The following is a 27,360-nucleotide window of genomic DNA, read 5'->3' as shown; positions in this document are numbered from 1 at the left end:
TGTTGGCGGGCATGACTAAAGTGCAATGAACGCTAAATGGATTCAAGAATTTATAGATATAAGTCATGCATGTTATCAAAGTAAAAATACATAAATGTTCATTAAGTGTTTCACGAAACTAGTGCCAAGTTTGAAGGTTCAAAATACATATGGGCATGTTCTGAGGCTAGCATCTCGCATAACATTTACGATTGTAACTTGAACTCGCAAGATAGGTGTTCTGTAAATAGTAATCGACAGAGTATACACTGAAGTGAACTGATTCAGACTAAAACAAACTTTAAAGAAACAATAAAATTACCAATAGAAGGATATTATAATTTCAAACTTTTAAATACATATAGTTAAAAGCGGGAAGAATAAGAATTTTATATTTTTTTGCTGGTTATGGTAAGTGAAATAAAGATGTGTAGAAATGACCTCGACACTGTACTAAATACAAATAAAATTTGACGTGTAATTAATTGTTTCACAACACTTTTTACTAAAATTAGTTTGTAAAGAACAGGTGTGTTTAATAAAAAAAAACTAGGATACAAATTTGTCACTTGTATTTCAAAATTAAAATGGGTCTGCACAAGCGTAAATCTGTGAAAAGAAAACATAAATCATGTGATAAATTTCAAATTGTTCATATTATTGTTAAACATTTAGCAACAAAAATTAATTTTTTTGGTGAGAAAATCTCTGTCAACAAGCTGAAGATATGTATAAATAAAAATAAGTAAATTTTGTTTGTTTCTTTTGGAAGCTAAATATTATTAATAAACAAGTTAGAGTGGAATAAATGGCAAGAGCAGAATCTTTTACACCCTTAATTTTAGTATGAACTATAAGGAAAATACGGTTTCTATCCATGAGGAAAAGAAAACCCACATAATAGGGTTTTCTTCTCTGTAGGAGGTTTTAATAATCTGATAAATTATATGGTTTTTTGGACATTCTACTCGACTTGTCCGACAAGTAATAGGATCTGTCAAATTTGGGTGTAGAAGAGTACGAATGGGATCGTCTAAACGTAATTTTTAATGAAATCATCTGATTGCTTTTGTATGTAAACAAAGCAAAAGTCAAACGACTTTCATAATTTTTTTTCATACGGATGAATTTTTATTTTAACTTCGTAAAAGCTGATATTTTCTTATTCAAATCTGATGACAACTCAGATAGTACAGTTAAGTAAGTTAAACAACGGAGGCAGAATCAATTTTTGGCTCATATCTCAGTCCTTTATGGGAAAATATTCAAGGTGTTACTATATTTAATAGCAAAATGTTATTCATGGTATTTTAACCAACATACGGACATCATTAAATCGATTCCCACCATTATATCGATTCCTATAAGGATCTAGAATAATAAGTAATTATTTCTTTTCAGGGTCGGAAATAAACATTTTCGAAATTACAAACGGAACAATGGTCACTTAAATTTGAAAATTAATGTTTGTTATCTTGAAAATTAACTTTAGAACTTATATTACCCAGGGTAGAGTATAAAATGTTGATACATATGTGACAGATATATAAATATTTACATACATATGTATATACAAAATATATATATTTTTTTTCCTAATTTTTTGCACGGAGAAAACATTTTTTTTTTATATTTTGCTTTAAAAAATTGTTGTTTTTTTTCTCCCTGTTTTTCCATGTCAATATGTTTGTATAACTTTTTCATATGTATTTGTAAGTATTTTCTGATTTTTTGAGTGAATTTTCCGCAAAATTTTTTTTCTGCTCTTCAAAATAAATTTACATTTAAGTTAAAAATATAAATAAGTTGTTCTGGACTTATTAAATAAACATCTTAGGCTGAAATATTTAGTAAAGTCTTATACTTGCAACAGTTAATAACTGTATCTCAACACTTTTAAATTCAAGCAAAAGTAAAAAAACCAAAAAAAGGTGGGAAAAATTTCAGTTTAAGAAAAAGAAAATATATACATATAAAAAAAATCATAACAGTGTTACGTGCTTAAGTAATAAAAATATTTTAATTTCATTAAATATTTGTTTATGCAATTTTATTTTTTTTTTTTCAAAAAAAAAAGTTTTTTATTGTATGGTTTTTTAAGAAAAGTTGAAAAATTAATTATTGGCTTAAAGCCAATTTGTTAATCATTTTGTCGTTATTTTCTAAAAAAAAACTCATCATAATTTTACTTAATAATTCCATCAAAAATATTTGTCCAATTCAACATTTATTCCTAATGATTATGATTTGATTTTTTTTTGTTGGAAAATATTAAATCTAAATAAAAATAAGAAAATCTTGAAAAAATCTAAAAAAAATATATAAAAAAATTACTCCTTTAATAACATTTTTAATTACTAACTAAACTTGAATTTAATAGTTTAAGTTTTATTTGAAACCAATAAAAAAGGGCGTGACAAAATACAATTTCCAGATCAAAAAGTTAAATGTTGAATGAAATAAATTTACACTAAAATATGAAGATCTCTGATTTTTAGAGTACTTTTTAATAGCCTTTTAATGTAGCTAAATGTTAAATTCCACTTCTATGCTTTCAAATTCGTGTAAATCCTCTTTATTAAATTCATCTTTCCAAGTTTGATTACATCTATAATCTGGATTGTGATCATAAGGTGTTTGGAATATAATTGCTCATATATAAAGCTCTATTTATACCCTACACCACCATAGTGGGGAGGGTATTATGCGTTTGTGCAGATGTTTGTAACGCCCAAAAATATTAGTCTAACACCCACCTTAAAGTATACCGATCGACTTAGAATCACTTTCTGAGTCGATTAAACGATGTCCGTCCTTCCGTCTGGTTGGCTGTCCCTGTAAACTTTGTTCGCAGAGTACAGGTCGCAATTTTGAAGATATTTCGATCAAATTTGGTACATATTACTTTTTCGGCCCAAGGACCAAGCCTATTGAAACTGGCTGAAATCGGTCTTTATCGGTCATAAATGTTTAATTTATCTATGTATTTATAGATACGGGCTTGACCGACAATACTTTCTTACTTGTTTTCAATATTAAAATGGGAGAAAACAGCTTCAGTTAGTCCTTTTATTGTATTTTACATCGCTCATTTCAATTTGGATTAGTTTCCTACAAAGGTTAAGTGAAATGTCACTGCAAACTGTCACAGTACTTTCTAAAATATAAGTTGTTTTCAAAAATTGACACTGACTACTCGCAATTGTAATTAGGGCTTCAAGCAGTGGTTGCAGAACTGCTCTACCTTTTAACAAAATCACAAAAAAATATCGAATTAGTTCAGAGCAGCACCACTCTACCCCATAGGCTTTTTGATGTCACTTTGTATTTACTGTCTAGAAAAGCTTAACTATAGCGAGAGTCCTTACAGTCTTGAAAAGCTTGAGCTGTAGCGAGAGTTGTTAATTTATAGAAAATCTTGAACTACAGCGAGAATTGTTTCTGTATAGAAAAGCTTAAGCTACAGCGACTGTTGTTTCTTTATAGAAAAGCTTGAGCTGTAGCGAGAGTTGTTTCTTTTTAGAAAAACTTGAACTACAGCGAGAATTGTTTCTTTATAGAAAAACTTGAGCTGTAGCGAGAGTTGTTTCTTTATAGAAAAGCTTGGACTGTAGCGAGAGTTGTTTCTTTATAGAAAAGTATTTACTGCCTAGAATAGCTTGAGCTATAGCGAGAGTATTTACTGTCTAGAAAAGCTTAACTATAGCGAGAGTCCTTACAGTCTAGAAAAGCTTGGGCTGTAGCGAGAGTTGTTTCTTTATAGAAAAGCTTGGGCTGTAGGGAAAAGAAAGCGAGAGTTATTTCTATATAGAAAATCTTGAGCTATAGCGAGAGTTGTTTCTAGATAGAAAAGCTTGAACTACATCGGAGTTGTTTCTATGCAGAAAAGCTTGAGCTATAGCGAGAGTTGTTTATATATAGAAAAGATTGAGCGATATATAGAAAAGCAACAGCGAGAGTTCTTGAGCTTAAGTTGTTTCTCTATTAATTTCACTATAACGAGAGAAGTTTCTGTATAAAATTGCTTAATCATAAAATCATAAAGAAAGTTAAACAGTTTAAAAAATCCTAAAATTAAAAATAACTTTAAATTATTAACTAAGTATTATTATTTTTTCTCTTATAGCAATCAACATGCATGAAGGCAAAAGTTTATTGTCCACCTTCCTTATCTTGGCCTTTTTATTGGCCATGTTATACGTTTTGTACGCCATGTTCTAAACATGGACAACATTCGGAAATCAATTTATTTACGATGACAACAATTACATTAATTAGTTTATAGGCGTTTTTAAATTAGCAAATATTTGTGTGGCGATAATCAAGTGGTGAGTGAAATCAACAAAAAAAAAACTAAACTTTTTTAAACAAATTAGACTCAATTAAAATCAAAAAACTATTAGTGGTATGATTTAATACACATGTTTTTATAATAATTAAAAATGGCTCAGGAAGTGAATCAGTAATAAATCACACATGTATTATGCAGGTTTTCAATTATTTATAGAACTTGCTTGTACATCGAGTTATAAATGTACAATATATTCATACATATAATTTATTTGATTCATAGCAACAACAAAATGCATAAAGAAAATTTCAAAATTCTATTTTGTTAATTTTAGTTTTTGTATTTTTGTAAGAACAATAGGGTATTTGGCCCAAATCATACAGCAGATACCAATATATATATATGTACTATATATATGGATCTGTTGCTGCCTCCACCCACACCTTTTTTTGTTCTTATTTCTTTCCATCACACACGCATGGGATTAAACCAAAAGCAACAAAAAGCAACCACATCAAAATACATACATTTTAATCATTTCGGTTTTTTTTGTTGTTGTTTGAATAAATGTTGTTTGTTGTAGTAATAATTTTGGAATACATTTAAATTAATTTTGGATACAAGTGGATGTTTTCCATTTGGCAGGCAAACAAAATTATTCAGTTTGAACGTGTCAATCGCTTTGAACGGTTTTTTTTATTTCGTGAAGAAATCTTAATAAAAAAAGTGCGTTTGTTTAATAATTTTATAAAAATAAATATAAAAACTATTTAATAATTTATACTAATTAAGTATTTTCACATTTTTTTTTATTTTTAGAAAAAATCCCATTTTCAAAATGAATGAAGCCACAAGTTTATTCACCACCTTTCTCATCCTTGCTCTTTTGTTGTCATTCTTGTATATTTTCTACGAAATGGCTTTCTAAAAGTTTCTAACGTTTTTTTTTAAATTAATTAATTCATTTTCATAATAACACAAAATCTCTTGAAATAATGTTTTTATTATAACAACTACAACAAAAAAGTAACCGTTGCCTTTATATTGAACACACAAAAAAAAATGAAAATATTCCAAAAATATTGCCGTAAAATATAAGAAGCATAAGCAGCTAGTATCGTAATGGATTTTATTCTAACAACAAAAACACTATTAGTTTCGTAAGGAGAAAAACAAATTAAAGGTAAGTGGATACAAAAAAAAATACTACAAATACTCAATCTTAGCATAGTTCGAGTCATAGATAAATACACATAGATCGGAAACTCTCCTGTCAAAGACCCAACTCAGTTGTCAAAAACCTAATTGGTGAGAATATATTAGTAAAAAACTACGTGAAAAGAAAAACAACACTCGTATGTGTGATTATTTTGAGTAAATTTTTTGTTTGAGTTTTTTTATAGTTTCCGCTCTATGTGTATTTCTCTATGGTTCTAGTTTCGAAATTTAAGCTTAATTTTTGTAAGTTGCTAATTTCACTGCCCTGGTGACATCCTTCAAATGCTTAAAATTTTAGAACAAATGTTGTGTATAGTATTAAATTGTAATGATACGGGAGTGGTTGGGGGTTTTCAATATTATTGACAACATATAAATTAATTAATAAAGACTTGACTAATTAAACCTCTTATTCCATACAAAATTATTTTTTATAAACTTAAAATACAATTTTTAGAGTTCGAACGAATATTCGGTTTCGGATTAGACCAAAAGTGAATCGTTTACGGTTAAATAGATTAAGGCATTTCGATATCTTTTGAAAACTACGTTATATTATACATTTGATAGGCCTACATATTCGAAATAACTACTTCATTTGTCTTAAAGCAAATATTCTCAGATTTGACAAACGTTTTGTTTTTCGACGCTTTGGTTTACATGAATCCCACTTGTAGTCGCTTTGTCTAACCATTTAAAAACTGATTATTTGGTTTAATAATTTTTATCCACCAAAAATAATCCATAAAAAACGACTTGTGAATACAGTTTTTACGAATACTAATCAAATAATTTCGTATAGGTAACTTTTTCCATAATTCAGTGTATGAGGCCATATTTATACCCTTCAGCTTCGTAAGAATGGTATATATAAGTTTGTCATTCCGTTTGTAATTTCCATAATATAATTTTCCGACCCTAAAGTATATATATATTCTGGATCCTTATAAGCCATGTCCGTCTGTTTGTTGAAATCAACTCAAATAACTTACATACACGAAAATCGGTCCACAAATGGCTGAGATATAAGGAGAAAACCAGGACAACTTCGTTTTTGACCTAGTATATCTGGATTACTAAGTCATTAATATAGACAACATGGATATCTAATGATAGATATTTAAAAGACCTTTGCAACGACGTATATATGACCATAGTAAATTGAACCTACAATGGGTCAAAATCGGAAAAATATTTTTTAACTCCAATTTTTTTTCGCTAAATATTAAAAAAAATTTAAAAAAATAATTCGAAATCTTTTTTTCCAAAAAAGGAAAAAAAACAACTTTGGAAAAAAAATTGTTTATCTAAAAATATTTAAAACTTTTATTTTGAAGTATAATTTGGTGAAGGGTATATAAGATTCGGCATAAGCCGAATATAGCTCTCTTAATTGTTGTATAATTTAATATCAGAACTTTGGACATTGTCACTCATTGCTATTCATAGTATCTTTATCTGTATCACAACAGGTTTAGACCTAGTGTATACACAATCTGGATTAACGATTTACGACAAACATGGGTTACGTCTGTTAAATATTCGTCTGTTAAATATTCCATTTCGACCATTAATATGACTAATGACCTAGACTTTTTTATTACACTTTGCTGGTAGGAATTGATAAATAGACCTGAACTATATCGTTAATAGTCCCTGAACACAAAAGTGGTTTAAAAAAGTTTGATCATCGATTGTAAGGAAGGAAGTACTTACTATTCAGACAAGAACTTAGTACAAATTTCAGGACATGCGACTTCGGTCATTGAACCTGTTATATTGATAGAAATTTGAATTCGATATGAATCAGTAAAGGAACATCATGAAAGCGAATGTAATATTCGGTCTAATTCAAAACTTTAAATATCGATCCGTCCGTCAATCTTGAATTCATTACCGAGATTAAAATGTTTTTAAAAATCGGTCCCAATTTCGATTTCTGGATTTCAATTGGTATTTTCTTATATTTAATTGGATTTCATGATTAAATTTTTTTTTAAAAGAGAACTTGGAAAGAGGAGGTAGACTGGAGAATGAAAGGTGGTCAAAGGAGGAGACAATCTTTTTGTTTGACAACTCTGTAATTGGGTGTTATGTATGTTATTAGTACAGGTTGCAGCGCCTCTGGTATTCAAACTAGTTTTAAAGCCATTATTTATTTATTTTATACCGCCGAAGGAGGGCGCTGTGATAAAAACTAGTTATTAATTAGTAAACAAATAATTATCATAAACCGAACCCAGGTCACATATACCATATCATGCTTAATGCTTAAACGCTAACCAATTAAGCCATAGTTTCTCAATATTAATTTAATTTTCTCAACATCAAATGGTATTTTCCCAATTTCAACATATAAAAGTTCTTGTTCCAGAATCACAAAAAGTGAATAAAAAATGATTGTTCAACCATGTTTGAAAAGTTTTGAATATCAAATTTGTAAATAATTTACTTAGTACAAAGCGGGGGGAATACAGTATCTCATGGGTAAACTAAAATTTTGTTTATAAAGCATGATGTAAGTTTATGCAAAATTAAAACAAATTTTCATTAGGGGGCGGGCTAAAAACAAATATTTGTTATTATTATTTCAAAACAAAATAATAAACATATTTATGTATGTATGTGATTCACTGTATATACAATAATTTGTATATTGACTTAAAATCTATATTAATGGAAATTTGAAAATTTATTTTCTTGTTTACAAGATGTTCACGTACAAACGTAAATGCATTAATTAAATATTTTGAAATATTTATGATCGAAATTTTAGCAATATTTTCAAACACTTGCATGAGTATATAAGGGAATTAATTAATATACATATACAATAAATTGATGCCTTTGAAATAAATTTCAATAAAAATGCATATAGAAGATACAAATAAACATAATAATTAAATTACTTGCTCTAAAAAATGTTATAATTTGTTTTTTGGCAGCAATATCAAATAAAATCTTTGGAATCAGATATATAAATATACAATAAATCTACAAAATCAAATACGTATATGGGCGTGTCTGAATAAGTAAGAGTGTGTGTAAAATTTATATTTTTTTAAATATTCTTGTATACGTTTTCCCTCAACCAAACTGACATTTGGATATTTTGACAATGTCAAACATATACACATTCTGTTTATACATTTTTTAATCTTTCTATATATTTTATATACAATAAAAAAATGTTTATTTTTTTAACAATTTCTATTTTTTGGTGTGTTTGGACACAGTTTATATGTACATATGAGAATAAAAAAATGTGTCAACCAATTTTATTTTGAGTGAAATTGAGTGAAACGTGCGCAATTCTTCTATTCGAAACTCTATAGAAATTAAGAAATAAAATTATTTTAAAAACATATATGGAAAATCCATTCTTTTAACATAATTTTTTCAAAATGATTTTTATGTGATAATAAAGGCACTTGAAATGTTTTTTGTTGCCAAAATTTAAACAAATTGTAATAAATTTATCCAGGCAGATTTTTAAATTTAATAATAACTCAATATAAACATTAAATACAGCAAACAATACACAAATTTAAAAACATTTAATGTATTTAGATTGCCAATAAAAACAGAACAAGTTCTTGGAAACACAAAAGAAAATATTCAAAACAAAATTTTCAAATGCATCAATAACAATTATTTATTGTTTGTTTTTTTTCTATATGATTTTGCAGTTGACGTCATGACAGTTGCAATGAGATGACTAAAGCCGAATAAGCCAAATATTTAAAAGGTTGGTATTATCTTATTATAAATAAAACAATTTGGCTAATAGTAATAAATTTCTTATATTTTTAGCTAAATTTCTCCGCAAGTCTGCAGTCAACTTTAACTATGTAGGACTTTTACTTTTTTTTTATTAAATTTACATTTAAATTATGAATAATAGACTTTTTGTACAAGTCTTATTATTTGTTTTTTTATTAGAATTAGTCTATATATATTTATGAAATACATCAAAACAAATGCCTTTAGAAGTAATTTTGTTTTGTTAAGAAAAAGAACTTGAAAAAACAACATCATAAAAAAAAGAAATGTTTACAAAAAATGGTATCTGTAAATTAACATCTGAAAATTTCTTTAAATCGGTTTTATATAAAACAAAATAAAATTACCAACAAAAATCTATAAAAGAGTTTCTTTTCAAATAACCTTAGTAGAATAAAGTTGCAAGGTGAACTTAAAAGGAGTTACGATTTGTTATCAAGGTGAGTATAGAATATAGAAACAAGTTGCAAATGAATTATCAAGTTTTTTGGAACTTGATATCCTGATTAAATTAATTTCAAATCAATACAGGCAATTGTGCGATTAATATTTTGGATTAAAATTGCTAAATCGTTGAATATATCTTAAAATATTTAATTTTTGGGAACAAATTTCAAAAACATTTTACTGTTTAGAAGTAAATACTATTGTATTTATATTGATCTCTAATTATTGATAAAAAATAAAGTGATTTTAAAGCGAGTAGTTATTAATTTCATTATTATTATTTTTAACTAATTTCTTAAGGCTTTTAAAAAATAAATTATTAAACCTCTAATAAATTCTCACAATTTATCTTGGCCTTTCTCCGGGATCGCACTATACGATGCGCTATAGTTCGGCTACACTGATAGATATCTCTTTGTTGAAATTACGGTCATGTACATAGAACAACGGTTCTCAAATGAGAGTCCCCAGTCTTAATTTAACAAAAAATTATTTTCTTATTGCTCAAATTTGATTTTTTTGAAATCCGTTTATTATGACTTTGATACCTACATACATACATATATTCCAAGAAGAAATAATTGAAATCGAAAACTTTAGTTGATATATTACAAAGTTTTCCCGCTTGTTGGCTTTAAAGTGAAACTACATCATTTCGGATTGAAATTGAGAAAATTCAAATTTATTTTGGGAAAAAATTTAAATTGTAATTCAGAAAAGCATATTAATGTTGAGACAAACGGAATTAAAATTGAGAAATCGATATTAATATTGAGAAATGCAAATTGAAATTTAGAAATCCAATTTTATATTGAGAAAAATCCCAATAGAAATCGCAATTAATATTCAGAAACTGAAAACTAAAGAAATTTAAAATTTCTCCACATTAATGTTTTTTTTTCTCACTTTTAGTTTGTTTTTTCTTAAAATTAGTTTCTATTTTTCAATTATATTCTCAATATTAATTTGGATTTCTGAATTTCGATTTGTTTTTTCTCAATATTAATATCGATTTCTCATTTTCAATTCCATTTGTCTCAACATTAATTTGCAATATTAAATTGAATTAATGAATTTCAATTTGATTTTTCTCAAAATAATTATAATTTTCGCCATTTCAACCCCAAAATGATATAGTTTCACTTCAAAGCCAACAAGCGGGAAAACTTTGTAATATATCAACCAAAGCTTTCTGAATTCAATTTGTATTTTCGCAGTATTAATTTGGATTTTGATCTTTCTCAATATTATTTTGCAACTTTTAACATCGATGTCTTCCGATCGGGATGAAATTTACACCAAGGCATTGACATTTTGGCCAAACATGTGATTTTTCTCATCCATGTAACTTATTACCTATTGTTCTTAGCAAAATGTGTTCCAAATAGTTTAGATAGCTATTTCTTCAATCTTTCGAAAAAAGATATTTTAAAAAAAAAAAATAAAAAAAAATTTTAATATTTTTTTCCGAAATCAAAAACTTTTTTTTCAAAATGGGCTATTTTGTATTTTCTTATAGATAGCGGAGTCGATTAAGCCATGTCCGTATGTCTGTCTGTTGAAATCAATTTTCGGGATCCCAATCTTCAATAATTCTGTCAGACATGCTTTCGAGAATTTTCCTATTTAAAATCAGCAAAATCGGTCCACAAATGGCTGAGATATAAGGAAAAAACCAGGACAACCTCGATTTTTGCCCTATTTTTTACATATTTTTAATCTCTGTCTGGAGTACTAAGACATTAATATATGGATATCTAATAATATATATTTCAAAGACCTTTGTAACGACGTATATAAGACCATAGTAAGTTGGACCTACAATGGGTAAACATTTTTTTTTAACCAAAAAAAAATTTAAAAATCAAAAAAAAATTTAATAAAATTTTAAAAATTTTAAAATTTAAAAAAAATAAATTTTTAAAATTTAAAAAAATTAAAATAATTCGAAAAAAAAATTTTTATAAAAAATTAAAACAAAAAATAAATTTTGTTTACCTAAAAATATTTAAAATTTTTACTTTGAAGTATAACTTGGTGAAGGGTATATAAGATTCGGCACAGCCGAATATAGCTCTTACTTGTTTTAATATTACAAGATAATTGTATTAGAAAATAAGTGTTGAACCTTAAATTTCAATTCAACATAAATCATAAATTTAATTTCGAAATAAATAAGATAAGCAATTAATATACAATATTTAAGACTATTTAAAAAATAAAACCATACGATCACATCTTAAAAACAATACATTATTTAAGCCATTTACAAGGTCAATGCTTTAATAATTATCTCACTATAACATATGAACATAGTCCATACAAGTTGTAATTGTTGAACCGTCAAACTGCTAAAACTGTTTTAAGAAATAATAAACTATCTTTGAACAACAAACAAAATTTTGGCAGTAGGTACTTGAAGTTGCATAAACGACAAAAAAAAGTGAAACTACTCGTATTATAAAGTACTTGTAGACAAAAAAACTTGGGCTATTAATTAACCAGCAAAAATACAAAAACATTAAATAATTGGTGTTCTTTGCAGAATTCAGGTTGACTATAAATAAAAACCATTCAATGTCATTGTTTAAATAAAAAATAACTAAAATGAAATACATAGTAATTATTAAATAAACAATTGTTTCTTTATTTTAATTTTTTTTTAAGATTTCAATAACAAATTGACAATTATTTTAATGTTATTGTTATTTTTTCTTTAGTAATATTTCTAAATTTGCATATAAACATTATTGTAAATTAACTACAATATATTTGTATTAATTGTTTAAAATTTAATCAACCGTGAAGTCTTTACTTTTTCCATTTTACAAGAAGGAGAAAAACAATAGTTAACGGTCAACGACTTAAAGTGGTTAATATTTATATTGTTGTTGTATTTCATTGGTTACACAGTATTGAACATTGAAAACAAGTTACGATCGAAAGTAAAACTGCAATTCAGTTAAGAGTACAACCAACATGTTATGTAATTTTTCCTCAAGATATTCAGGTTTATGTTACTTTTATCTCTCTGTCTCTTTTGAAATGAACAAGAAACTTGTATATTGTTATAAATTTTAAAGGAGCTTTTGTATGGATTTAAAAGTGAAATTTTGTTTGTCTTTCAAATTTTGCGTTTCCTTAAACATTTTACAGTCTGGCAAAATAAAGCAGGTTTTAGAATTTTGAAAATTACAAATTTTGAAAGTTAAATTAAAACAAGTAAGAAAGCTATATTCGAATATTGTTTACCATTCAAAAACTTATACTTTAAAATAAAAATTAAAAAAAAATTGAATTTTCATTTAAAAATTTTGTTAAAAATTAATTCTTTTGTGAAAAAAATTATATGATAAAAAAATATATAAAATTTCGGGTTAAAAAATATTTTTCCCGATTTTGATCCATTGTAGGTCCGACTTACTAAGACGTAATATACGTCGCACAGTGGCGCCATTTGAGTTTTTTCGTTGCAAAAATCATAACTTTTGAACCAAATGAGATAATCAAAAAATTTAAAAGGCATATGATAGATAATTGTTCAGCCTATGAAATGAGTGTTTGGAAATTGTTGCCTTTCAGGTGCCTACTTATGGGTTAGCAAAGTTGAAATTTGTTGAAAAATCAATTTTATGGGAAGAAAAATAAAATATTTTTTAATTTTTTATGTTTCTGATTTAAAATTATTCCAGAAAAGATTAAAAAACTATTTTTGGTTGGTTTTTCACGGTCATATGTCATTTTTGAAACCATGTCTTTTTTCAAAATTTTACCTCTAGCAAAAAATGAGGCAAGAACGGACAGCTGGAAATTTTTGCATTAGGTAAAGGAATAATGAAAGAACTTATTTTGAAAATATGACAAATTTTGAAAATATAGAAATTGATAGTTTTTTTTTATTTTCCATCAATGTTGAGAAATATTGAAAAAATGTATAGTTGGTAAATAACGTTTGGAACCATGTCTTTTTCAAAATTTTACCTCTAGCAAAATATGGGGCAAGGACGGGCAGCTGGGAATTTTTGCATTAGGTAAAGGAGTAATCAAAGAACTTATTTTGATAATATGGCAAATAGATTGATAGATTTTTTTATTTTCCTTCAAAGTTGAGAAATATTGAAAAAATGGATAGTTGGTAAATATCGATTTGCCTGAACAAATACAAAGCAAACAGTACAATTTTCTATCAAAAGAATCAAATATAATGACGATCAGTTACATAGTTTTCGATATATTGCATCTGAAAGCGGACCAAATTACCTAAAAATTACCTAAAAATCAGTCAACTTTGAAGGCTATATCTTCTGAACCAAAAATCTGATTGTAATAAGAGTAGCATTTTTGAAATCGTTGGACAATTTACTGTAAAATAGGTTTATTCAATATTTTTTAGGGACACATGAAATTTTAATTTTTGCAATCTCACTTGTTCTACGGGCGCCACTGTGCGTCGTTGGAAAGTACTTTGAAATATTTATCATTAGATATCAATATTGTATATATTAATAACTTAGTTATCCAGATTTTTTTATATCTCAGCCATTTGTGGGCCGATTTTTAAGAGCAACTAATGTAAGTTATTTGGGGCTATGGAAAGTTGATTTTTCTTTCTCACAAGTCAAATTATAGGACAAATAAGAATCACCTGAAAAGTCCTTGTAAATATTTAATTCGATATTAAAAATTGAATGTGTACATAATTTAAAATGAAATATTTATTGATTTATAGATGAAAAGGTGAAAAAAACAAATATATTTACAATGCAATTAAAACTAACACTTAACTAAACAAAAATTAAAAACAGTCTTATCATAAATTTTAGTTTTTAATTATGCCACCTTATTTTTACCGTGAGTACTAAAGTACTCGTCCCTTAACTGTCTAGTCATGCGGTGGCTAATGCGTGTTCTCAGCCATTCGGGTGATAGTTTCATAACAAAATACTAAAATCAAAAGATATATATTGTTCTCAGTTTAAGCAAAAACTACTAAAATTAAAAAAAAAACATCATAAATATACCTGTAAGCCATGGCTCCAATAACCGGTCGTTTCAACAGTTTTACCCAAAGTAAACACTAAGGAACGAGTGTACGATTGGACATGAGGTATTAAGATGTTGCCCTTCATTACCGTATCGGAATATTGATTCATTTTGGTGACCACAAACAAAGGTGTCACACACTGTACATCGATATTATATTCGGCCAATTCTCGTTCAATGGCCAATGAAAATGCACGAACATAACGTTTTGTGGCAGCATAGACAGCCATATATGGTATGGGTTGCAGTTCACTGCCTGAGGAAATATTTACAATGGCCCCCTTGCCCTGTTTCTTCATGTGGGATATTAACATGCGTGACATAAGAGTAACAGCTCCTATGTTAATATTAATTAAATCCCATAATATATCTTCGGGTATTTTTTCCAATTCATCGGGATAATCATACATTTTGCCCACATTGTTGACTGTAAGATAAAAAGTAAATTTCATAAGTAAACATTTTAGTTTAGAAATTTTGTTGTTCTTAGCCTAACTTACCTAATATACCCACTGGTATGCCCGCCAATTCTTGTTCTATATGCTTGTAGATCTCTTTGCCCTGGGAAAAGTCTGCTGCAATCCATTTTGTCTTAACTTTATACTCGGCTTCTGTAATGTTATAAAAAAAATACCAAATTCCATTTGGTTTTTGTGGTTTTTTGTTGGCAATAGTTAATCTCTGTTTTGTTTTACATACCAATTTCATTTGATACTGCTATTAATTTTTCTTTAGTACGTGAAACGAGCACAACATTAACTCCTTGTTTAGCCAACTCTTTAGCATATTCTTTGCCAATGCCATCGGTAGCTCCGGTAATCACTGTAAGATAAAATAAAAAAAAACAGAAACATCACAATCATCATTATTGTCATCAGCATCATTAAACACATTAAACTTAAATACCACAACTAAATGCAAACAAAATTTGTAATTAACGCTTTTATGTTAATTAGTTAAATAAATGTAAAGTACGTTATTTGTAAGAGTTAAAAAAAAAACACACACACACAATAATGCTGCAATTGCATAATTTACATATGTGAAAGATTTGTTGAACCAACTGAAATGATTCAATTCATTTACACTACGTTTGAATTGAATAATATAAAGCCTAGATTGTTTTATTTAAGTCCAACCATATGAAACCCTACAACTGATTTTATATAAAAAAAGCCCATTCATTATTGCGTCAAACTTCTAAGACGCGTTATAAATAAGTGGAAAGTCTTTGGAGTCTATGTACAGAACTTAGTATCCGAGATATAGCCAAAAAAAGTTTTTCAAATTTAACGCCACGTCCAGAATCAAAATTGTTTGGAAATAAATCTGGCATTTCTAAACGTCTGGTCCGATTTCAAAAATATTAAAATCTTTGAAATCGGATTGGAAACAAAAAAAATGGCATGTGTTTAAAAATTTTACATGTCGAAGGTACCCTACTTTGAGCCCCCATATCGACGCCCCTGGAACATTTGTATGGCCCATTTTAATAACATGAACTCGAATTCTCCTTGGCTACGCCCACGTAAAATTTTATGTAGAAATGCCAGATTTATTTCCAAAAAATTTCGATTCTGCCCCACTGTGCACTGGAATAAATAACTTGTATTTTATGTACTCTTTTACTATCTATAAACTTTATTAGATGTAGGTAACATTTTGAATGTGGTATGAACAATTTCAGTAAAATCACGTCCATGATTCGATGAAATTGATTCGTCCATTGAATGATTATTTCAAAACAGAAAATTTAGAAAGTATTCCTGACGGATTCGAGTGTTTAGTGGGAGTTTCCAAAAATTTATTTCTTATATCTCAGCCATATATGAACCGATTCTGATGATTTTTAAAAGAAACTGTCCATGACTGTAGCTGATATAATGATACCACATGTGATAACCTTTGATATCTGGGGACTTCGATCGCTCAAAGACGAGAGTTAATTTCCATGTTAGGTTAGCTCGCATATTAACGAGTGTACTCGGAGGACTTAGGCCCATTGTGAATCAGTCGCGGATCCAGGGTTAAATTAAAATTTGTTCTACATTTTTCTTTTTTTTTAAATTTTATCAGCCCAATTATGAATAAAAATTCCGCGGGAGTTTTTCCCTTTTCTCATTTTTCCTATTCAATTTCAATGAGAAAAAACTCCCGGGGAACAAACTCCCGCGGAATTTTTTATTCATAATTGGGCTGTATATGAAAATATTTTGGTTTTTGGGGCAGGTAATTCCTATTTCACCCCCTCTGGATCCACGCCTGCTGTGAATTATATATGGAAAAATAATAATATCTCTTTCGGTACATCTAATAAATTTGATCAGATTCATCGGTGACACATCTCTAGACAGTGTAGATAACGAAAGAGTCCTGTACCAAGATGTCTTAGTCTAAGGTCTTGTAGAGCGGGACAGTCACATAGGTGTTCTTCCAAGAGCCAAGACAGTCTTGGTCCTTTGCTAGGGAAGGCCAGATAATTATGATAGGGAAGAGATCAGTAATTTTGTAACATCAATTCATCTATTAAATTCGATATCGCAAAAAAGGTCTGTGAATAATAAAATCGAGAAGAAATGTTGACTTAATTATGTTGGAGTTAGTAGCAATGGTCGAAATTTCGAAATTTAATTCCGGCATTGGGCTTTCTCAGAGCTGAACAATGTTAAAACAATAAAATAAAATACAAGTAAGAAAGTATGGTCGGTCAAGCCCGACCATATAATACCCTACACTAAGTAAAAGAGCAAAAACATTTTTCTTTTAAAATTTCAATAATTTATATTTTTGAGTGATTTTCGGAAGTGGGCCTTATATGGGGGCTATGACCAATTATGGACCGATCACCATGAAATTAGGTCGTGTGATTTATGTCTATATGAAAGTTTACTATGTTGAATTTTGTGAGTATACCAACATTTTTAAGCGATTTATGCACGTTAAAGTGATTTTCGGAAGCGGGTCTATATGGGAGCTATGACTAATTATGGACCGATCGTAACAAAATTTGGTGACATGAATTTTGTATATATAAAACTTATTTTAAGCGGAATTTGTGGAGATACATATATAAATTAAACATTTATGACCGATAGAGGCCAATTTCCGAAGGACATTTGTATGGGGGCTAGGTGAAATAATGGACCGATTTCAGCCAGTTTCAATAGGCTTCGACCTTGGGCCGAAAAAATTATATGTAACAAATTTTATAGAAATATCTTCAAAAATGCGATATGTACTCTGCGCACAAGGTTTATTGGACAGCCAGCCAACCAGCCAGACGGACGGACATCGTTTAATCGTCTCAGAAAGTGATTCTAAGTCGATCGGTATACTTTAAGGTGGGTGTTAGACTAATATTTTTGGACGTTACACACATCTGCACAAACGCATAATACCCTCCCCACTATGGTGGTGTAGGGTATAAAAATGTACAAGAAAATGTGCTTATGGCCGTAATTTCAACAATAAGATATCTATCAGGGCTTAGTTACTTATGGAATAAAAATATTTGGTAATTTTTATCCGTAGATATTGATTTGAAATTAATGTCAAGTTATCTATTAGGTAAATTTATTTATATTTTACACCGTAGATATATATTTGTTGAAGTTACGGGCATTAGTACATAAGAAAATAAAATAAGATATAGAAATAGCAAATTTTCATACCACCAAACTACATTGACAGATTTCAAAAAGAAAATCTTTTGCGTCTCCTGTAAAATTTATCAAAATAACTTAACACGTTTGCACACTAAGCTAATAATGATATATTAGAGAAATTTAGAGAAACCACAAACAATTTTCAAACGTTCAAAATTTGTGTATATCTGAGGTGAACTAATTTTATATTCCACATCACCGCTCCTAAGCGGTCTATAGGGTCCATCTTCAAAACTTAAACTCGAATACTGCTATGTGAAATCTCATGTCAATCGGGTCAGCCAGTTAGAAATGATTGATTTATATCCAAAATATTTTGTTACCTTTAACTATAACGGCAAGTTGTAATAATGGCCCTTAGGCAGATTGGGAGGGAGATTATATTAAAGTACATACATATGTATATCAAATATCTATCTCTGTATAAATATTAAGCAAATTGAATTAAATTAATTGTCTAATAAACAATTTAAGACAAACATAGAAATCAAAACTAAAATGTTAATGACACAAGTGATGTTTTATTTAAGTATTTCGGACGGCAAACTGTAACGAACTTAAGTAACTTTTAGCTTAATAGCAGTTAGTAAAACCATGTTATACATTAAATTATAATTAACATTAAGTATAAATTTATAACTCGCATTATTATCATCTTGAACTTGACTTTTTTTTTCCTTCCTTTGTTTTTTTTATATTTAATTTTTCCTTTTCTTTATAAAATCATAGAATTTGAGCTTTAATTACTCGTCGAGTAGTAATAAAACCTTAACATTTTGAATGAAACAATTACACACAGTTTAAGTGCGTAAATTTTAATAGAAACAATAAAAATTAATAAAAAAAAACACAATACAAGGTTATTAACTGACAGCTGCAACCATAACTATAACAGCTAAATATATACATATTTATAAATAAATAAACATTAATCTATAAACAAAATAAAAAACTGTAATAAAAATCAAAATAGTAAAGCAAAATTAAGAAACATAAAAACAAAACAAAAAAACAGATAAGAAAATTATTAAAGCCAAACGATCGACATGCAGCTTAAAACAAATGAGAAGCTTAAAAAGCCGGTTAAAACTGTTTGCTGGTTTTCAAAAGTTTCGATTTGAAACAAGCTCAACAAATACACACTCTAATGAATGTTGTTTTTTTTAATTTTCTTTCTCCAACAGGTGAATGACTGTAACAATTTTATAAATCATTTATCTTGCACATTCATATAAACTTTTTTACACAAAAATAAACAATATGTATAGTATTCATACTAAGAAAGCATTTGAAACGATTTCAAAAGTGTTAATTATGTGGAAGAATCGTTTTAATGCAATAAAACGATTCATATTACACATGAATTAACAAATTCCAGCTGTTATTTTGAAAATTTATCTATCAAGTAATATTCAGGTTCGATTAGATCGTTTTCGACATTGGTTCACTAAACTTTAACAAATAAGTAGCCCTTGGAGATTTAGCGATATTTTTAATATAAATATATTTTAAGCCATATTGTTTTATGATAAGTTAGGACATATGGACGGACAGATACAGCTATTCACATATGGGCATTTCCACGGTCCAGAATGCGACTTTCGTATGACTTTGAAGTGAACAAAACTAAAAAAGATCTTAACAAATTTTGTTTCTTGTTTCTTGTTTCCATTTTTCCATAGCAATTTAGTAGCACAATGTTTAGTGCAGTAGGTAGGTTTTATCGTTTCCAATATTTTAGCAATATACATGAGTTCCTAAACGCTACAAAAACACTCGTTATCGACTGTGAATTGCAATAATCTGCGAATTGAATCATTTTGTTAACTAAAATGGAATAATAAGGTTTTCTGTTGATAGTATGTTTTAGAACGCGACATTTATAAAGTGACTTATGTTTCAGTCACGTTTGTAATAAGGATCAAATTAAGTTATTTCATCAAAAGCTTCGTATTTTGGACTTATTTGTTCACATACACACGATAGCGAACGAGACATAATTTGAAAATCAAACAAATTGTTTAGTGTGACTGTGAAATAAGTTGAAGTCAATAAATTTTGTTTTGAATTTCCAATTTTAAGTCAGTCACTCGATTAGAATGATCGCGGAAAAAAAAAATCTTAAAACATTTTGTTTCTTGTTTCCAATTTTCCATAGCATTTTAGTAGGACTATGTTTAGTGTAGTGGGTATATTTTGTCGTTTCCAATATTTTAGAAAAAATCACTGTGGCTTGCAGTAATCAGCGAATTGAAACATAATTTTTTTAAAACCATTTTGTTAACTAAAATAGAAGCATGCGACTTATTTTTCAGTCAATCTTGTAATAAGGATCAACAAAAGCTTCGTATTTTTGACTTATTTGTTCACATACACACGATAGCGAACGAGACATAATTTGAAAATCAAACAAAATATTTAGTGTGACTGTGCAATATATTTTTTAGTTAAAGACAATAAAGTTTGATTTGAAGTCACTAGATTAGAATGATCTAAACAAATTTAGTTTTTTGTTCCCATTTTTCGATAGCATTTTAGTTGCACTATATTTAGTGCAGAAGGTAGTTTTTGTCGTTTCCAATATTTTAGAAATAAGCATGGGATCCTGAACGCTACTAAAAATATAACTCGTTTTCGACTGCATCTACAAAATTCTAATATTCTGCGAAGTTTAACAACTAAAGTAGAAAATAAGGCTTTCCGCTGCAGAAAATAAAATCGTTTTAAACTGCAGCTTTAAAACAGCAATAATCTGAGAATTGGGACATAATTTGTTAAACTATAGTAGCATAATAATAAGGCTTTCGGTTGATAGTTAGTATGATTTAGCACGCGACATTTATAAATAAACATATCCAGTCACGTTTGTAATTAGGATTATATCAAGTAATTTTAACAAAAGCTTCGTATTTATTATTTAATGGTTCTCATGCACTTACGATAGCGAACGAGACACAATTTACGATAGCGAACGAGACACAAATGAAACGTATAGCGTTACTGCTATATGTAACATCTTTAAATTAAAGCCAATAAAGTTTGATTGGAATTCAAATTTTAAACCACTTGATTAGAATTATCGAGGATTACTGATAACAAACATTGAGTTTGGTATCAGAACGCGACATTGGAACATGAAAAAAATCAAATGAAAATTTACCGTTATTCGAACTCCGACAAAAACATTTGTTTATTGTCACTTAAATTATCAGTTCCGGTGGACATTTGTGTGCAAACTCCCATAATGTCCCAGTATTTAAAATATACTTTACTATTTCCTGATTTGATACAAAATGACTAATTTATTCATTATACATATGTTAACAAAGTTAAGATTTATTAACAGCCACTAAATAAAATCATTATACACCTCAAATTTTTGAAGATGATGTGAAGTAAGCAGCAATGTCGATATATTTGTATTTTTAGGAAATGAAAAGTGGTAGATATCGTAGAAATATTTGACAACATAAGCGTAACCATAAATTGTCAGCAAATATTTATTTGATCATACACAACATTGGCAACATCAATAATTTCCTACTAACGCGCTCTTTCCTAAATATTTGTTTAAAGGCAAATGCTTTAACCATTTTCTTAAGTGGTCACGTTTTTTAAAATATTTTAACAATGTGGAACGCACACCTTAACTAACAGCTTTAGCTAATATTTTACTAACAGTAGTTGATTTCTCAAATATTTAATTTGTAAATATTTACTTTTCCGCTGACAAATATTTTTACATTTAATTGCAAAAATAAGTAAAAATATTGCAAAAAATCAACATTTTTTTTGCACAGCATTCATTGTGAAATATATAGTTATTTTTTTTTTACAATACAGAAGTAAATACGTGTCTTGAGTGTCTTGTAACATATGGCTAAAAGTTGTTGGCACACAAAAGCTACAAATTAAGCTTATGAAATTCGTAACTGGAGTCAAATATTTACCGCTTGAGGCCTAACCAATTGTTGCTATTTGGAATTAAACAGTTTGATAATGAATTTTTAATATTATACTTGACCTCTATTTTGCGCTATTAATTTATTCATTCGAATTTTTGGGTTTTTAAATTGCTAACAAATTGCCGGGACTTTTATATAAAGTGCAGTGCACTCTATATTAGTATAATTTATAAATATGCATCATTATGCATTTGAACTAATTTTTAAACCATTTTTTCATCAAAGAATTTAAAAACATCATTTATAAACCAGTGGCAGGCACTCGTATCCAACAGGGATTCATAAGTATACTCGAATGTGAACGAAACTCTCCGATTAGAGATTGTGCATCAAAAACCCAATTAGAAAGTTCATTTAATGTAGGTTTGGCTACCGTTACCCCTTAAATACCCTTTCAGCTCAACTATCGTTTCAACTAAACTACACGCAGAGAAAAAATATAGTTGAGCATGGTTACTGTAACCATTTCAATATTGTTACAAGTTTTTTAACTATATTATAGTCACAGTAACCATTTACATGATTGTGGTAGCCATAATATGGTTAATTTACGATTCAACCATATATATGGTTACAGTAAACAAGTATATGTTTGTGACAACCATTCATATGATGAAGGACTTATCATATTATGTTGCACTCGGCTTAAGGCTTATCATAATCTGAGAACAACATATTATGATAAAATTATTCATCATAAATATGATTGCCACAGACATATGTATATTTGTTTACTGTAACCATATATATGGTTGATATAATCATGTGAATCATAAATTAACCATATTATGGTTACCACAATCATGTAAATAGTTACTGTGACTATAATATTGTTAAAAATCCTGTAACACTATTTAAATGGTTACAGTAACCATGCCCAATTATATTTTTTATTTGCGTGTATAACGATAGCGTTATCGTTATCTTTTAACCGTTTTGAATAGGTAAACAATTTTGATTTGTATACTTGTCGATTCGTTGCTTTCACAATTAATTTTGAAGGTCTTACACTGCATGGCAGGTGACTTTTTTTAATTTGACTTTTAAGTGTTAAAAAAATCCGAACTTTCGTGGTGAAAAATAATTCTGATCATTCTATGTGACTGATATACAAAAAATCTGGCGATCAGTACGAGGATTTGAAATTGGATGTAATTGGTTTTAAAAAAAGCAGATATGTTTAGATGAATGAGTTCTTCAAATATAATATGAGTGGTGATCCTGTATTAAAAAAAGCATTCAGCGAGATAACTGCTACAAAATCAGAAACGTGAACATGATTCAAAGCTGCGGGCAGAATCAAAAAATTTTGGAAATAAATCCTCAAGAGCTGTGCGCTTTGGGGTCTCAAAGTAGAGCCTTTGATTAGGTCAGAAAATACAAAATTGTATCGTAACATCATAGCACCGGTATTTTAACAAAGATAACTTTAAAAGAGAAAACGCTTAAATATAATAAAGCCCTTCCCTTAATACATTTTGATACTAAATTTAAATTCATTAAATTTAAAATCGCAACAACATCTCCAAATTATTGAGCTGTATTATGAATAACAGCGAGCAACATATGTATATCATTATGTACTGGTTGCCTAGATCATGTGATATCACATTTCTGGATTTTTTCTATAGGATTATGTGAAGCCAAAAGTCTTTTGCCAGCTGCGATACGAAGGCTTGGAAGCTAATATTACTGGCGTAATTCAAAAATTTAACATTCCGAATGGAACACCTACAGCAAACTCGCATCCAACATTTGAATGAAATTACCTTTAAAAAGTAAATGTCAGAGATTGTTCTCTCAGGTCAGAACAAAGATTCCATTTGTATTTCAAGTGTTTTATTTTAAATTAAAAAAAAAAATAACTAAATGAATAACCCCAATAAGCATTTTTACTGGAATTCAAGTTGAATGTAAGTGTAATTCAAGCCTTTAAATATAGTCAAGCAATTGTATTACAGTTTATTTCAATAGCATTCTCCAGTAAAAAGGAAACATAAATTCAAGCCATATGTTTTTTGTTTGAAAAATATTTAATTTTTCAAATATTTTTCAAGTTTAAAACATAATTACATTTGCATTCAAGTCAAATTCCAACAAAATGTTCAAGTGCTGGAATTTTTGGGGCTTTGGTACTTACTGGGACCCGTTTAAAACAAAAAGTCCTTCACTGAAATTATTATTTACAGAGCCTTTGTATGAAAAGAAATGCATTCTATTCTAAAAATAGTTTTTGAGTTTAAGTGTAGTTCTACATAAGAATAAAATAATAAGCTGGTGCGAAGGACCATGATAACAATCAAAACAGCAGGAAGAAGCTACAATTTGATCATGATTTTAACAACTCAATAAAACCGAAAAATACTTTCAAAGTATTTCTAAGATAAAGTGTGTTTTTTAAGCCCGATAGAATTTACGAAAAGCTTAACTGTCAAACTAACGGGCTTATTAATAAACAAAATTACCGCATATGGAGTAAGACCAATCCACAACAGAAAACAGACTTACATCTAGAAAAATGCACCGTTTGGTGAGGTTTATACGCTGGTGGCACATTATCGGAACGTTACGGTCCATGCAGATCGTTACCACACTATGATCAATGAATTTTTTGTTTGAAAATATGGATAACATTGATCTGGGCGAGATGTGGTTTCAACAGGATGGCGCTACGTGTCATACGGCAACCGCTACAATCGATTTATTGAAACAAAAATTTGGCGATAACTTGATTTCAAGAAATGGAACTGTCAATTGGCCTGCAGCTCCAAAAAGTGGTCTAATTCGCCTTAAAAATTTGAAATTTTTTTTTCCGAAAATGTTTTTTTAGTTTTTTTTTGATATCGAGAAATGGAATTGTCAATTGGCCTGCAAGCTCCAAAAAGTGGTCTAAAATTCGCCTGAAAAATTTCAAATTTTTTTTTTCGAAATTTTTTTTTTAATTTTTTCAAAATTTTTTTTTTTAAATTTTTAATGAAATCAATTTACTACAAAATAATTTTTTAGTAAAAACAAATTCGGTTTAAAAAATATTTTTCCGATTTTGATCCATTGTAGGTCCAAATTACTATAACATCGTTGCAATGGATTTTAAAGTAATCCAGATATAGATCAAAATAGGCCAAAAATCGATTTGTGGGCCGATTTTCTCGATTTTTAATAGCAACCAAGCCGGGAGAATTCGCGATATATTGAAGTATCAATCATGTTTGTAAGTTATTTGGGTACTACGGAAAGTTGATTTCAACGGATAGACGGACATGGCTATATCGACTTCGTTATCTATAACGATCCAGAATATATACACTTTGTGGGGTCGCAAATGAAAAATGTAGAAATTACCCTTCACCTTGAAGGGTATAAAAAAAATGTTTGATTCAAATTTACATTTTGGGTTATTTTTTACAATTTCAAGTTCTATCGGGCTTATAAAAACATCCTTTATAATATTTTATTATTATTACTAAATCAAAAAATACAGGGTGCTTTATTTAAAAGACATACTTCTTTTTTAAATATTTTCAAATTAAAATAAAACACAACCAATAAAATAACACTTTTAATTTAAATCTAGTCTTTAAATGACAATGTTTTTTTTTGTTTATTTCGTCACTCACTATATGTATTATTTAATTGAATTCAGATTGAACTTTAAGCCACTGATTGTTTTATGCAGATTCATTTATTTTTCCAAATTACTTAGAAGCACATGAGTTTAAGTTTTTTATTTAACATAAATTAATTTAATTACAAAATTTTCTAATATAAATTTATTTTATTTTAATTTCACTTTTTAATGTTTAATTTTTGTATTTTGTTTGTTATTTATTACTCACCTGCCCACTTTCCATATTTGTCCACCAAATTTTGTGGTATCTGAGGTTGAAAATAAGGTTCCAAAATCGATTTTATTACTGTTATCGCCGATTTCAAATTGTCGTATAAGAAAAGGGCCACTGCCCCTAATCCCACTAAATAAATGCCCACCGAAAACAACTCACAAATGCAGGCCATGCTGAAGATGTATGAAATATATGAAATTTCTTGAGTTTCGAACATGGTTGGTATTTTAATTTGTTGAATAATTTTTGTGTTATCACTGATTAAATTTTATTGCTTTTGAAACTGATAACCGTGCTGGATTAGCATTATTTCATTTTCTTATCTCTAATAAACACTACAATTGTATTATTGTTTGTGTTATAAATTAATTTTAAGAAAATTAAAAACACAAAACTAAAACTCAGTGCAATTTTATTTTTTGTTTAGTTTTTTTTTTATTTTAATTTCAATTCCATTTAGTTTTCGAACCGTACGCCAGCTTGATTAAACACGCACTGACTGATCTTTCATTTAGTTATTTTGTGTTTTACATGTTTAAGTTTTTTCCAAACCGTTTTTGTATCTGACTGTAGCTTTTAAATTAAGTTTTTTTTTTGTTATTTATTTTTATTTATATTTTCAATTTTGTGTAAGCAATATTTACTTTACTACACTATGATCGTTATTATGTATGATCGTATGTATGCAGACAATTTATCTTCAACATATACTGACGGTTTGCTACCACAGCTGGTAATGTTATGTGCTGTTGTGTTTAAATTTTGGCTTTAACGAAAATCGCAGCTTTTTTTAAGCAAAAACTTTTTAGTATGTCCTTTTGTGGAATGTATGTCAAATACAAAAAATTACAATTAAAGAAACATTTACATTGGTTTATCTTTTGAAAATGTTAAAAATCGGTTAAGAGGGAAAAAATGTTTCGCTTCATAAAGTATCAAAATCAAATAAGTAGGAAGCATTTTTTTACATTGCATGTTTGAACATTTTAAAAATAATTTAAATAATTTAACTTAAACTTTATTGCAATTTAAATTACATGACACAGTGGGGCCGTTTTAAAATGAAACTTTCAAACTATAAATCAAGAGGTCATGCAGAAGGAATTGAACTTTTAGATATACTAAAT

At 28.3% G+C, this 27,360-nt stretch overlaps 1 protein-coding gene and 1 long non-coding RNA gene across 2 annotated transcripts; one reads left to right on the top strand and one right to left on the bottom strand.

Annotated features, from left to right (window-relative positions):
* The first annotated feature begins 1,779 nt into the window (after nt 1-1,779).
* On the top strand, nt 1,780-9,636 carry LOC135951898 (uncharacterized). The gene is made up of 5 exons (XR_010576001.1): nt 1,780-1,910; nt 4,106-4,307; nt 5,090-5,453; nt 9,178-9,236; nt 9,302-9,636. It is a non-coding gene; the product is annotated as an uncharacterized LOC135951898 (long non-coding RNA).
* Nucleotides 9,637-14,411: 4,775 nt separating this feature from the next.
* On the bottom strand, nt 14,412-26,439 carry LOC135950136 (inactive hydroxysteroid dehydrogenase-like protein 1). The gene is made up of 5 exons (XM_065499663.1): nt 26,228-26,439; nt 15,461-15,583; nt 15,262-15,372; nt 14,740-15,188; nt 14,412-14,662 (listed from the first exon to the last, which is right to left on the bottom strand). Exons 1-5 carry the CDS (start codon nt 26,403-26,405, stop codon nt 14,549-14,551), a joined length of 975 nt encoding a protein of 324 aa, XP_065355735.1. The 5' UTR covers nt 26,406-26,439; the 3' UTR covers nt 14,412-14,548.
* Nucleotides 26,440-27,360: the final 921 nt, after the last annotated feature.

The sequence above is a fragment of the Calliphora vicina genome, chromosome 2, assembly GCF_958450345.1.
Source record: "Calliphora vicina chromosome 2, idCalVici1.1, whole genome shotgun sequence".
NCBI classification, from domain to species: Eukaryota; Metazoa; Arthropoda; class Insecta; order Diptera; family Calliphoridae; genus Calliphora; species Calliphora vicina.
The sequence above is the reverse complement of the archived record's forward strand: the minus strand, read 5'-3'. Positions and strand labels throughout refer to the sequence as shown.

Coding starts and splice junctions, on each gene's coding strand:
- LOC135950136 (XM_065499663.1), bottom strand. CDS start 26,405: ATGGCCTGCATTTGTGAGTTGTTTTCGGTGGGCATTTATTTAGTGGGA. Junction 15,584..26,227: donor CAAATATGGAAAGTGGGCAG/GTGAGTAATAAA, acceptor TTTATCTTACAG/TGATTACCGGAGCTACCGAT. Junction 14,663..14,739: donor ATTGGAGCCATGGCTTACAG/GTATATTTATGA, acceptor TTTTGATTTTAG/TATTTTGTTATGAAACTATC.